Genomic DNA, 13,675 nt, shown 5'->3' with positions numbered 1-13,675 from the left:
ACTACCACCATAGAACCCCTTGCTCTCCTTTACAAAGGACCTTTCACCAAATTTGTCATGCTGAACTGGACACATGATGGTATAGTTGCTGCAAAGCAGAATAAAACATTTTTGTTTGATTTTTTTAATTTTGCCTCTCTGTTGCTGAGATATTAGCAATCAAAGTATTTGGCATCTAATTAGTTAACTTTTTTAAGTCTAGGTGGGTGTTATCAGAGAGTTGTCACTGGGGGCGTGTACTTCTTATTCATCTCACACACAGAGAAATCTAAGTTATGGTGGGGTGTTTTCTTCGCTCCTTTGAGTGTTGCTGTCTGCTTATGATTGGCTGTCATTATAAAGAGGGAAGAATTACACGCCCCTTGTGAAAACTGTTTGATAACACCCACTTGGACTTAAAAGAGTTAACTCATTAGGTGCCAAATACTTTGATTGCTAATTAGTAGTGTTGAGCGAGTATGTTCTGTTAACCCTTTCACCGAGTATGCTCGGGCCGAGCTCCGAGTATTTACAGCTGCTCGGTGATATGTTTGAATCGCTCCTGTGTGCATGATTTGCAACTGTTTGACAGCTTTATTACTTTATTACATGTGAGGAATGTGTAAGAAATAGACATTCCTCCCATGTAATAAAGCTGTCAAACAGTTGCAAATCATGCACACGGGAGCGATTCAAACATATCACCGAGCAGCTGTAACTACTCGGAGCTCACCCGAGCATACTCGGAACAGAACATACTCGCTCAACACTACTAATTAGTCATGAGCGAATGAGCTCAGATAACATGCTGTATGCTCGGGTATTATCCGAGTATCTTATAGTGCTCGGATAATATGTTTGAGTACCGGCGGCTGCCTATTAGACAGCCGCAACACATGCAGGGATTGCCGATTTGTTAAGCAATCTGCGCATGTGTTGCGGCTGTCTAATAGGCAGCCGCAGGTACTCAAACATATTATCCGAGCACTACAAGATATTCAGATAACACCCGAGAATGCTTGGATAACACGTTATCCGAGCACATTCGCTCATCATTATTGCTAATATCTCCGCAATGGAGAGGCGAATGTTTTATTTGGCTCTGCAGCCACTATTACAGTATATTGTGTGTCCAGTTCAACATGAAAAATTTTGTAAAAGTTCCTCTTTAGATGTGCTCATGTAAAGCTGTGCTCACATTCTCACACTGCATACATGTTTCTCTTGCAACGATATTCTAAATAATTTATTTCTTTACTTTCAGTATTTGATGATGCAATAGCAGAACACCAGAAATGCAAGTAAGTGTTAATTAAATGAACAGCTTTCTTTTTCTAAAAATCCTAAGCGACATGTAGGAGAAATGATTATCACAATGCTGATTGTTGAAGAGAAGTGTTGAGCGAGTATGTTCTATTAACCCTTTCGCCGAGTATGCTCGGGCCGAGCTCTGAGTATTTACAGCTGCACTATAAGATACTCGGATAATACCCGAGCATACAGCACATTATCCGAGCACATTCGCTCATGACTAATTAGTAGTGTTGAGCGAGTATGTTCTGTTCCAAGTATGCTCGGGCCATCTCCGAGTAGTTACAGCGAGCTCGGTGATGTGTTTGAATCGCTCCCGTGTGCATGATTTGCGACTGTTTGACAGCTTTATTACATGGGAGGAATGTCTATTTCTGACACATTCCTGACATTTAGTAAAACTGTCAAACAGTTGCAAATCATGCAAACGGGAGCGATTCAAACATATCACCGAGCAGCTGTAAATACTCGGTGCTCGCCCGAGCATACTCGGAACAGAGCATACTTGCTCAACACTATTAAAGAGGTATTTAATGCTGGTCATTAAAGTCATTTTTTGTTTAGACTCCAGAATTTAAGCATTTTTATGGATTGTTTGCATTGGACAATCCATCATTGTGAAAATAAACTGATGGGGTGGGGGGCAAAATCCTCCATTAACTAAAGAATTTTACTCAAGTAGTTCAATATCAATTCCGGACAGGTCCACCATCTTTTTGAAAAGTGATTAGAGCTCAGTTAGGAAGGGGTGTTGCCAAGCGTACCCAACAAATTTACAATTTACACCACAAACCTGGAGCAAGTATACATCACAATTCATAAGTACATAAAGTGCATATGCATATAGCGGTTTTTATTATCTGCTGGAATGATAGGATGAGGTAGGAACATCTACTCCAATAGATGCCCAAGCAGTGTTAGATTCAAAACTACTCCTCAATACTAAATGGTACTACAATGGCAGGGAAAGTTCCTTACTCATCCAAGCATACTCAGCACAACTCTTACCCATAATTACCTGGTGTGGTACCACGCTGACAGCCCTAATGCGCGTTTCGCGTTGGCTTCCTCAGAGGGCCATAGTCTAAAGTGTGTCCATCTCTATTTTTTTTTTAATCCCCAATACAGGTGAATTCCATTTCGGACTTCACTATGGCGCATGTGTCCTAAAGTATGCACCGGAAGTTGCATTACCATCGGCAACCATATTGACAATGCGGATCATGGGGGATGCCCCGCTGACGTCAATGACCCGCATACGTCATATCCAGGCGCCGGAAGTGATGCTCCGATGCACACTACCTCATAGACATGCGCACTCGCCGGTAAACAACCAATGGGAGAGGATGACAATACCCGGGCATGCGTTTTTATCCAACATTACTCCCAGTGTGTGCAGCACACCTGGGCAAGTTCGTGATGCATCATCTCATTCCGTTCACACAACAACAGGCAACTTGTTATTATTAGGCGACGTAGCAATGGAATGCAGTAATCTTTGATGCCTCAACCTTTTATCGCAGCCAAAGTCACCGTGTAGCCTCAGTCTAAGGCCACAGCCCCACAATCAGTGTTTGATGAGTATTCAGTCAGTATTTTTTCTCAGGAGTGGGAGTCAAAACCAGGTGAGGAACAATCAGAGAAAAGGTATAATAGAAACAAGTCACCAATTCTACATTTATCACCCACTCCTGGTTTTGGCTCCCACGCCTGAGAAAAAATACTGACCGAATACTGACCAAATACTGATAGTGGGGCCGTGGCCTTAAAGTGATTTCCAGTGTCATCTAAAAATAATTTTGTCAGCAAATCAGAATCTGTATCAAGGTGATATATATGTTACAGTTTTCTTTTTCACATTTGTTTGTTCTTTGCTTATGTGTAATATAATATATTTGTTATACTTATTTCAGGGAAACTGCTGTAATAGAGAAGAGTAAGTGATCATTATTAAGTTTTGGGATTTAATGACTATATATGTAATCATACAATGTGGATGAAAACTGCCATCTTCCATCAATGTGTACCATATTTTTCGGACCATTAAGACGCACCTAGGTTTAAAGGAGGAAAATAGAAAAAAAAAATAAAGCAAAAAATGTGGTCATGATGCACTGTTATGGGGGAGAGGGTCTGCTGCTGACACTGTTATAGGGGTAATGTCCCACAATTCTGTACTAATATCCCCCATCCTGGTATATATGGCCCCCCTTCCGGTTATATGTGGCCCACACCCCCATCATGGTATACCTTTTACACATGGTCCCCCATCCTGGTATGCATGGCACGCTCATCCCCATCCTGGTTTGCATGGCATCCCCATCCCCATTCTGGTATGCATGGCACCCCCATCCTCATCCTCGTATGCATGGCACCCACATCCTGGTATGCATAGCACCCTCATCCTGATATGCATGGCACCCCCATCCTGGTATGCATGGCACCCCGATTCTGGTATGCATGGCACCCCCGTCCTGGCATGCATGGCACCCCCATCCTGTTACGCATGGCACCCCCATTCCCATCACGCTGCACACAAAACAAATAAAGGATTCTACTCACCTCCACTCTGCTCCAGCGCTGGGTTCTGTTCTCCTGCCAGCAGCTGATCTCACCATGTGAGCAGCGCATGACGTCACTGCCATGCGCCCTCACACCCTGAGATGAGTTTCTGGAATAGTCACTGCTCCCCACGCCAGGACTATGGACGTGGGGAGCAGTGACTATTCATTATCCTTAATAGCGTGCAAAGTGTCAGCCTCAGCGGCCGGCTTCTTCAGCGGCTTGGCTATCACGTGTGCTACTAAAGAGAATGAATATTCACTACTCCCAACGCCTATGGGAGTGGGGAGTAGTGAATATTCATTCTCTTTAATAGCGGGCACATGTGATCCCTGAGCCGCTGTAGGAGCCGGTGGCTGACACTGTGAGCGCTGTTAAGGAGAATGAATATTCACTACTCCCCACTCCCATGGGTGTGGGGAGCAGTGAATATTCATTTTCTTTAGCAGCGGGCACAGTGTAGGCTGCAGCAGGTGGCTCCTGCCTCCTGTGAGCCTCTGCTCTGCCTCTGCCACTCCCCCCACATACCCCACCATCCACAGTCACATTCAGACTATAAGATACACCCCCCACTTTCCTCCAACATTTTGGAGGAAAATAGTGCATCTTATAATCAGATTAATACAGTATATACTAAGGGATTTTAGTCTGGAAGTTCTGCTTCTAGGGGTGCACCGAATAAAGCCTGTACAGCAGTGGAGGGTCTGCATAGCTCTGCACTGAGGGGCCGCACCATCTATGTACACTGGGCTCTGCTATCTGCATACGCCATTATACTTACTTATAAATGTTAGCACTGAATGTAGGTTTAAATCATTTATAACCCACCAGTCATTTTGAAGTAATACAGTCAAGATAAATAGTGAAATTATCACGTTAACAATGCCCCGGGGTACGGCACCAGAGCAACGTTTGATGGTCAGAACATACAGTGGTCAATTTCAGTGTTTCCCTCAACTTAAATGCTTTCCTCAAATCCAATCCATCATGTAGAACCTGATCATCAGAACGGGAAACAGATAAATACAGATGAAGACTAATACAAACAGATGTCACTTTGGCCAATGATTACCATCTGTTAGATTGTAATCTACACAGCTACATACAGTAGTTGGGTGTCACTACAAGCACTATTAACATGAGTTGAAATCCTGGGCTGCCACTGAAATGTTTGCTTTAATAATTGAGGTCAATTTGGTGTGATGGCATTTGCTGTAGAATTTACTGTGTAACCTGTCGTTTATATTTCTAGATCGTGCTAAGGTGGTCCGTGGCCTTCCTGATCTCGCAACAATAATGGTGGACAAGGTATTGCTTACTAGAGAGAAAAAATTATAAGAGCATTGTTTCCTTGATAAGTATTTCCTTACTGCCAAAAATGTGAGCTGCTGTTTGATGTGATAGACCTAACCGCTTGGGTTTGTCATGCTCCACATCATAACTGCATACAGTGTACATCCCATGTATCTTGCTACTTCAATTTCTCTAGTAATACTTTTCTATTCACCACTGTGCCATGATTAATGATATTCTCGTGCTTCAGGGCGGGCCTTTGGGGGGGGGGCTTTATCTGGTGCTCTGCTTATGTATTCCACTCTATGGCTTCTGACATTTCACCGTGCCTTCAGTGACCTGCCTCCTATTTTACATATTGCATGTGTAATTGTGGTACAAATCAAGAAATTTACATGCAGCAAAATGGCCCCGATGCCCGCGCATGCACAGTAGCATCCCTCGTTTGACAAGAGATGCTACTGCGCAAGCACAGCTGGCGGCGCCATATTGCTGCAGGCAAATTTCTTTTTCTTCCAACAAAATGGCGCCGCTAGCGGAACTTGTGCAGCAGCATCTATCAACAAACAATAGATGCTACTGCGCAATTTGCCTGCAGCAATATGGCGCCACCGGCCCTTGCATTAGGGCCATTTTGCTACATGTAAATTTCTTGATTTATACCACAATTACACATGCAGTATTAAAAAAGGAAGCAAGTCACTGACGGCACAGTGACATGTCAGAAGCCATCCAGTGGAATACATAAGCAGAGCACCAGATAAAGCCCCCCCCCAAAGGCCCGCCCCGAAGCATTAACTCAAAACTGAAAACAAAGATTAAAAAAGAACCACAGCACAGATTTCATCAACAAAGGTATCATATTAATCAGTGTAACCAACCTTAGAGTGTAAGTGGTTTCCTAAGCACAATCCTGTTGACAGGTGCGCTTTAAGTGATTTCTTGATTGAGAACAGGTGTTGCAGTAATCAGGCCTGTGTGTGGCTAAGGAAATTGAACTCAGCTTCCCAAAGATGTGATAAAACACAGTCAATGTATGTTTTAACGGGGATGGTGGGAAATAACTTTTTCACACAGGGCCCTGTAGGTTTGGATTTCTTTTTCCTTTAATAATAAATACCTTCATTTAAAAACTGAATTTTGTGTTTACTTGTGTTATCTTTGTCTAATATCTAAATTTGTTTTGTGATTTTCAACATTTAAGTGTGACAATCATGCAAAAGAATAAGAAATCAGGAAGGGTGCAAACACTTTTTCACATCACTGTAATGTTATTGCCGGTTCTAATTGCTGGTTCTTGTCTGCAGTACAGTACCAACAGGAGATAGCAATGACATTTTGTGACCATGGCTGCAATGTCCGTGCGTAGGTGCAGAGCCACTGTTTGAGTCAATCAATAGCTTTGCACCTCTGCAGTCACATAGTGTCATTGCCGGCTCTTATCGCTGGCTTTCAGAGCGGCTATAAGATTATGTGAGCACAGCTGCAGAGGTCAGGCAGCACTCGTGCTAGTGCTGTCAATCAAGATATGACAGTACTTAATATGCAGATGGAGGAGGTACCAATCCACTGAGATCTTGGCTATACCAAGGGTGCATTGCAACCTCCCTCACTTGCATACAAAATAAATAGTGTTTTAAAGCCATTTAAACCACCTAAAGCTATATTACAGGTTTGATTTTGATAGGGGCTAAGTCTCCTACATACTGTACGTGTATAGCGCTTTGAAGCTGACTCACTCCCTTTATAACAGATGTTATTTTGTGCTTACCATGCAGAAAACTTATGAAACTTTTCCTCTCATTTCTAGACCCTGTGTTTAACATGTCACATATCTGGAGATCCTGCTCCAGAGGTCTCCTGGGTAAAGAATGAGAAGATTGTGGTCTTTAAAGATCGCTACAAACTGGACATAAAGGGAACAATTGTAACTTTGACTATAGAGAAGATCTGTGCCGAAGACTCTGGGCGCTACAGCATTACTGTTAAGAATAAGTATGGTTCTGAGGTTGGCCAAGTGACTGTGAGTGTTTTTAAACATGGTGAAGAACCAGAAGAACTTAAGAAGACATGTGACACTACTCAAAAACCCTAGAAGTCAGTCACATGTTACAAGTTGCAAATGTTAAGTCTCAATAAACAAAAGATATCATGTTTGTCTGTGTCTTGTATGTACTTAATTTTGCATGAGGAAACTTTTAAGCGTATGTTTTGACACTACAAACATTAAGTTCATTACATCCCAGAAAAATATTACTAAAGGTGCATTTACTCTACACGCTTCTTGTGAAATGAGCATTCCTTGGAATTCTCGCTTCATTCTAATCGTGCTGTCTAAATAGGAAGATCACCAATTAAAAAAGAAAAACACTCTATCGTCAGGAGAAATGATCTTTTGCTATGCACAAAAGATCACCGTTCTCGGCAATGTATTGTCCTGTGTTCATCTATTACTGATCGCTCAGTGCACATCTGAAGTGAGGTCAGTCTGTGCAAACAAGCTATTAACTAACCGCCGACCTTCGCTGAACTTGGCCATGAATAAGGCATAACTTGCCAAAACATGTAGTTCATGAGTTCACGTATTTTTGATACCATATTTTAACCATGATGTAATAAACATTAAATCTTATGGAATTATCTCTATATTGATGTACAGTTTCTAAGTTTGATATTGAAGATTTTCTTTTCTGTTGCATTTCAATAGAATCTGAAGGAATCTGCTTCTAAGAGCCTTTTAGTAAATTGTTTAGAAGAGATGGCAAGTCCATGCTCTTTTTATATTTTCATGGATGAATGAGAGCTATTCACCTGGAATCTAATAGTAACATCTATTTGGATTTTCAGTCCCGATTTTTCACATGAAAATTCTATAAGGTATTACAGTGCCAGCAAAGTAAGAAATCAGCTGTCAATCTGCACACAGATTGACCAGTGGTGTGGATTTTTCAATGTAAACCATGTAGATTTTCATGGCAGATTTCCCTCTTGGCAATGCATAGGGTGAAGCTTGCAACAAATTAGCAGTAAAATCCGCTGAAAATCCACATGCAACTCAACCCAAAAATTTGGTGATGGCACAGAAGGTATGGACTTTTTTGGTATTTGATTGTCAAGGAAAAAAATATAATTTAATTAATAAGATAGCTTTAATATATGTATATATATATATATATATATATATATATATATATATATATATACAGTACAGACCAAAAGTTTGGACACACCTTCTCATTTAAAGATTTTTCTGTATTTCCAGGACTATGAAAATTGTACATTCACACTGAAGGCATCAGAACTATGAATTACCACATGTGGAATTATATACTTAACAAAAAAGTGTGAAACAACTGAAAATATGTCTAATATTCTAAGTTCTTCAAAGTAGCCACCTTTTGCTTTGATGACTGCTTTGCACACTCTTGGCATTCTCTTGATGAGCTTCAAGAGATAGTCACCGGAAATGGTCTTCCAACAATCTTGAAGGAGTTCCCAGAGATGCTTGGCACTTGTTGGCCCTTTTGCCTTCACTCTGCGGTCCAGCTCACCCCAAACCATCTCGATTAGGTTCAGGTCTGGTGACTGTGGAGGCCAGGTCATCTGGCGTAGCACCCCATCACTCTCCTTCTTGGTCAAATAGCCCTTACACAGCCTGCAGATGTGTTTGGGGTCATTGTCCTGTTGAAAAATAAATGATGGTCCAACTAAACGCAAAACGGATGGAATAGCATGCCCTGCAAGATGCTGTGGCAGCCATGCTGGTTCAGTATACCTTCAATTTTGAATAAATGCCCAACAGTGTCACCAGCAAAGCACCCCCACACCATCACACCTCCTCCTCAATGCTTCACGGTGGGAACCAGGCATGTAGAGTCCATCCGTTCACCTTTTCTGCATCGCACAAAGACACGGTGGTTGGAACCAAAGATCTCAAATTTGGACTCATCAGACCAAAGCACAGATTTCCACTGGTCTAATGTCCATTCCTTGTGCTCTTTAGCCCAAACAAGTCTCTTCTGCTTGTTGCCTGTCCTTAGCAGTGGTTTCCTAGCAGCTATTTTACCATGAAGGCCTGCTGCACAAAGTCTCCTCTTAACAGTTGTTGAAGAGATGTGTCTGCTGCTAGAACTCTGTGTGACATTGACCTGGTCTCTAATCTGAGCTGCTGTTAACCTGCGATTTCTGAGGCTGGTGACTCAGATAAACTTATCCTCAGAAGCAGAGGTGACTCTTGGTCTTTCTTTCCTGGGGCGGTCCTCATGTGAGCCAGTTTCTTTGTAGCGCTTGATGATTTTTGCAACTGCACTTGGGGACACTTTCAAAGTTTGCCCAATTTTTCGGAATGACTGACCTTCATTTCTTAAAGTAATGATGGCCATTGGTTTTTCTTTACTTAGCTGCTTTTTTCTTGCCATAATACAAATTCTAACAGTCTATTCAGTAGGACTATCAGCTGTGTATCCACCTGACTTCTGCACAACATAACTGATGGTCCCAACCCCATTTATAAGGCAAGAAATCCCACTTATTAAACCTGACAGGGCACACCTGTGAAGTGAAAACCATTTCCGGTGACTACCTCTTGAAGCTCATCAAGAGAATGCCAAGAGTGTGCAAAGCAGTCATCAAAGCAAAAGGTGGCTACTGTGAAGAACCTAGAATATAAGACATATTTTCAGTTGTTTCACACTTTTTTGTTAAGTATATAATTCCACATGTGTTAATTCATAGTTTTGATGCCTTCAGTGTGAATGTATAATTTTCATAGTCATGAAAATACAGAAAAATCTTTAAATAAGAAGGTGTGTCCAAACTTTTGGTCTGTACTGTATATATATATATAAATGTATACATTGTATATATATATAAATATGACATGCTCACAAAATGCTCTGATACAATGGTTCTATATAACAACAAAGTAGTATAACTTAATAACACTGTTTAATACAGATCCATGTATACCTTGATATCACCTTTTCTCACACACTTGATAACAAGAATTAAATTACGACTGTTAGGTTTTGTGAACTTTCATTTTGTTACCATAAGTATCAGTTTTTTAACCCCTTTACTCCCCAAGGTGGTTTGCACGTTGATGACCAGGCCAAATTTTACAATTCTGACCACTGTCACTTTATGAAGTAATTACTCTGGAACGCTTCAACAGATCCCCCTGATTCTGAGATTTTTTTTTCGTGACATATTGTACTTTATGATTGTGGTAAAATTTCTTCGATATCACTTGTGTTTATTTGTGAAAAAAAAAAGAAATTTGGCATAAATTTTGAAAATTTTACAATTTTCAAAATTTGAATTTTTATTCCCTTAAATCAGACAGATATGTCACACAAAATAGTTAATAAATAACATTTTCCACATGTCTACTTTACATCAGCACAATTTTGGAACCAAATTTTTTTTTATTAGGGAGCTATAAGGGTTAAAAGTTGACCAGCGATGTTTCATTTTTCCAACAAAATTTATAAAACCATTTTTTTAGAGAACACATCACAGTTGAAGTCACTTTGAGGGGTCTTTATGACAGAAAATACCCAAAAGTGACACCATTCTAAAAACTGCACCCCTCAAGGTGCTCAAAACCACATTCAAGAAGTTTATTAACCCTTCAGGTGCTTCACAGGAATTTTTGGAATGTGGAAAAAAAAATTAACATTTAACTTTTTTCACAAAAATGTTAATTTAGACACAATTTTTTTTATTTTCGCAGGGGTAAAAGAAAAAAATGGACCACAGAATTTGTTGTGCAATTTCCCCTGAGCACGCAGATACCCCATATGTGGGGAAAAAGCACTGTTTGGGCGCATGGCAGGGTTCGGAAGAGAAGGAGCGCCATTTGACTTTTTGATTGTAAAATTTGCTTGAATAATTAGCGGACGCCATGTTGCATTTGGGGAGCCCCTGATGTACCTAAACAGTGGAAACCCCCCACAAGTGACACCATTTTGGAAACTAGACCCCTCAGGGAACTTAGCTAGATGTTTGGTGAGTACCTTGAACCCCCAAGTGCTTCACAGAAGTTTATAACATGGAGCCGTGAAAATAAAATTTTCACATTTTTCCCATAAAAATGTTTTTCAGCCCCCAGTTTTGCATTTTCATAAGGGTAACAGGAGAAATTGCGCTATGCAACTTGTTGTGCAATCTCTCCTGAGTAAGCCGATACCCAATATGTGGGGGAAAACCACTGCTTGGGCATACTTCAGGGTTCGGAAGGGAATGAGCACCATTTGACTTTTTGAATGTCAAATTTGCTTGAATAATTAGCATATGTGTCCCTGATGTGCCTAAACAGTGGAAAACCCCCACAAGTGACACCATTTTGGAAACTAGACCCCTCAGGGAACTTATCTAGATGTGTGGTGAGCACTCTGAACCCCCAAGTGCTTTACAGAAGTTTATAACATGGAGCCGTGAAAATAAGAAACTCAAACTTTTTCCAATACAGTGTTTGGGCGCACGGCAGAATTCAGAAGGGAAGGAGCACTGTGTGACTTTTTGAACGCAAAATTGGCTGGAATTGAGAGCGGATGCCATGTCACGTTTGGAGAGCTCCTGATGTGCCTAAATAGTGGGAACCTCCCACAAGTGACCCCATTTTGGAAACTACACCCCTCAAGGATTTTATCAGAGGTACGACACAGAATTTGATAATATTAGGTCATCATATTGAATAAGTTGTCATTAGTCTTGAGCGCAAGTGCTCGCTACTTGAGTATGCATCAGGTACTCAGGTATGCACCATGTATCGCGCGTGCTCGAGTGACATGCTCGAGTCCCTGCCCACATGTTTCACGGTTATTAAACACCCGAAAAAAAATGTGGGGATTGCTTGCAATCCCCGCAAGTTTTTTTGGCCGCGAAGCATAAGGGGCGGAGACTCGAGCATGTCACTTGAGCACCCACGATATTCAGTGCATACCCGAGCACCCAATGCAAACTCAAGTAGCGAGCACTTGCGCTCAACACTAGCTGCTATATCGTCATTTTTTTTTTTACTTTTGAAAAAAAATCCCAACGCTAAACATAACCCTAGCCCAACCCTCACCCCAACCATAACCCTAGCCCAACCCTAAGCCTAGCCTAACCCCAACCCTAACCCTAACCCCAACCCTAACCCTAGCCCTAGCCCAACCCTAACTCAACCCTAACCCTAGCCCAACCCTAACCCCAACCTTAAGCCTAGCGTAACTCCAACCCTAACCGCAACCCCAACCCTAACCCTACGCTAAGCCTAACCCCAACCCTAACACAACCTTAACCCTAGAGTTTATTTTTTACGCCGTTCCTCGTGCGGTATAAGTGATTAGACGACTTCATTCTTCAAGTCGGAGCGATTACAGCAATACCAGATTCATTTTGGGATTTTATGATTGACAGCTGTCACACACTAAAAGACGCATTTTTTTGTAAAATCTAGTTTTTGCATCGCCAAGCTTGTGACGGCTTGTTTTTTACGGGATGAGTTCACATTTTTATTGGTGCCATTTTCAGGCACATGACATTTGATCGCTTTCGATTCCGATTTTTGAGAGGCAGAATAAACAAAAAACAACAATTCAGGAATTGTTTTTTTTTTAAATAATTTTATGCCGTTCCAAGTGTGGTAAAATTGATAAGGTAGCTTTATTCTTCGGGTCAGTACGTTTATAGTGGTACCACATTTATATAGTTTTTCTATGTTTTGGCGCTTTTACACAATAAATGCTATTTTATAGAAAAAAATATTTTTTTGCATCGCTTTATTCTCAGAGCTATAACTTTTTTATTTTTCAGCTGATGGAGCTGTATGGCGGCTTGTTTTTTGCGGGACAAGATGACGTTTTCAGCGGTACCATTTTTATTTATATTCGTCTTTTTGATCGCATGTTATTCCATTTTTTGTTTGGCGGTATGATGATAAAGCATATGTGTACTTTTATTGTTTTTTTTTCATTTTTTAACACTTTTTTTTACTTTGTCCCATAGTGGGACTTTTTTTATTCTGATCGCCTGTATAGCATAGGGATGGAGCACCATCCCTGTGCTATACAGGCTGTCAGCGCTGCAGAGACAGAAGATACTTTGGTCATGCACTGCGTATGACCAAAGTATCTTCCTGCTGTCTGGTGACCCGCATGTTGTCATGACGACATCGGGTCATCATGGCAACATCCGGGAAGCCACAGGAGACAGCATTGGACACCGGCAGGAGAGGTGAGTATCGCGCTTACCTCCCCTTGCCACCGCAATGTTGCGACTTCGATCGCAGCATTGGGGGGGATAATGTGCCAGGAGTGGTGCGGGACTGCTCCCTGCACATAGCACTGGGTGTCAGCTGTAACAATCAGCTGACACCCGGGGGCAATCTCGCCCGCACAGCATGTGTGTGGGCAAAATCGCAAAGGCGTACTAATACATACCAGGCTATTAAGTCCCAGGGCGCAGGTACGTATTAGTACGCCTTGGCCTTTTAAGGGGTTAAAGAAGTCCTCCAATGTATATTTTTTTGTTACATGTATGTAAA

General features: G+C 41.4%; 1 protein-coding gene across 3 annotated transcripts in view; it reads left to right on the top strand.

The window, feature by feature from the left end:
- Positions 1 to 7,301, top strand: part of MYOM3 (myomesin 3) — a 184,388-nt gene extending 177,087 nt beyond the window's left edge. For all 3 annotated transcript variants that reach the window (XM_073665800.1, XM_073665795.1, XM_073665788.1), the window contains 4 exons: positions 1,244 to 1,280; positions 3,204 to 3,226; positions 5,105 to 5,160; positions 6,956 to 7,301. In XM_073665800.1, coding sequence (XP_073521901.1) covers positions 1,244 to 1,280; positions 3,204 to 3,226; positions 5,105 to 5,160; positions 6,956 to 7,240 — 401 coding nt within the window. In that variant the 3' untranslated portion in view covers positions 7,241 to 7,301. The remainder of the gene's footprint in view (positions 1 to 1,243; positions 1,281 to 3,203; positions 3,227 to 5,104; positions 5,161 to 6,955) is intronic.
- Positions 7,302 to 13,675: the final 6,374 nt, after the last annotated feature.

The sequence above is a fragment of the Phyllobates terribilis genome, unplaced genomic scaffold, assembly GCF_046119375.1.
Source record: "Phyllobates terribilis strain yellow unplaced genomic scaffold, ASM4611937v1 Scaffold_2__4_contigs__length_985480577, whole genome shotgun sequence".
NCBI lineage: Eukaryota > Metazoa > Chordata > Amphibia > Anura > Dendrobatidae > Phyllobates > Phyllobates terribilis.
This window is presented reverse-complemented; position numbering and strand designations above follow the sequence as displayed.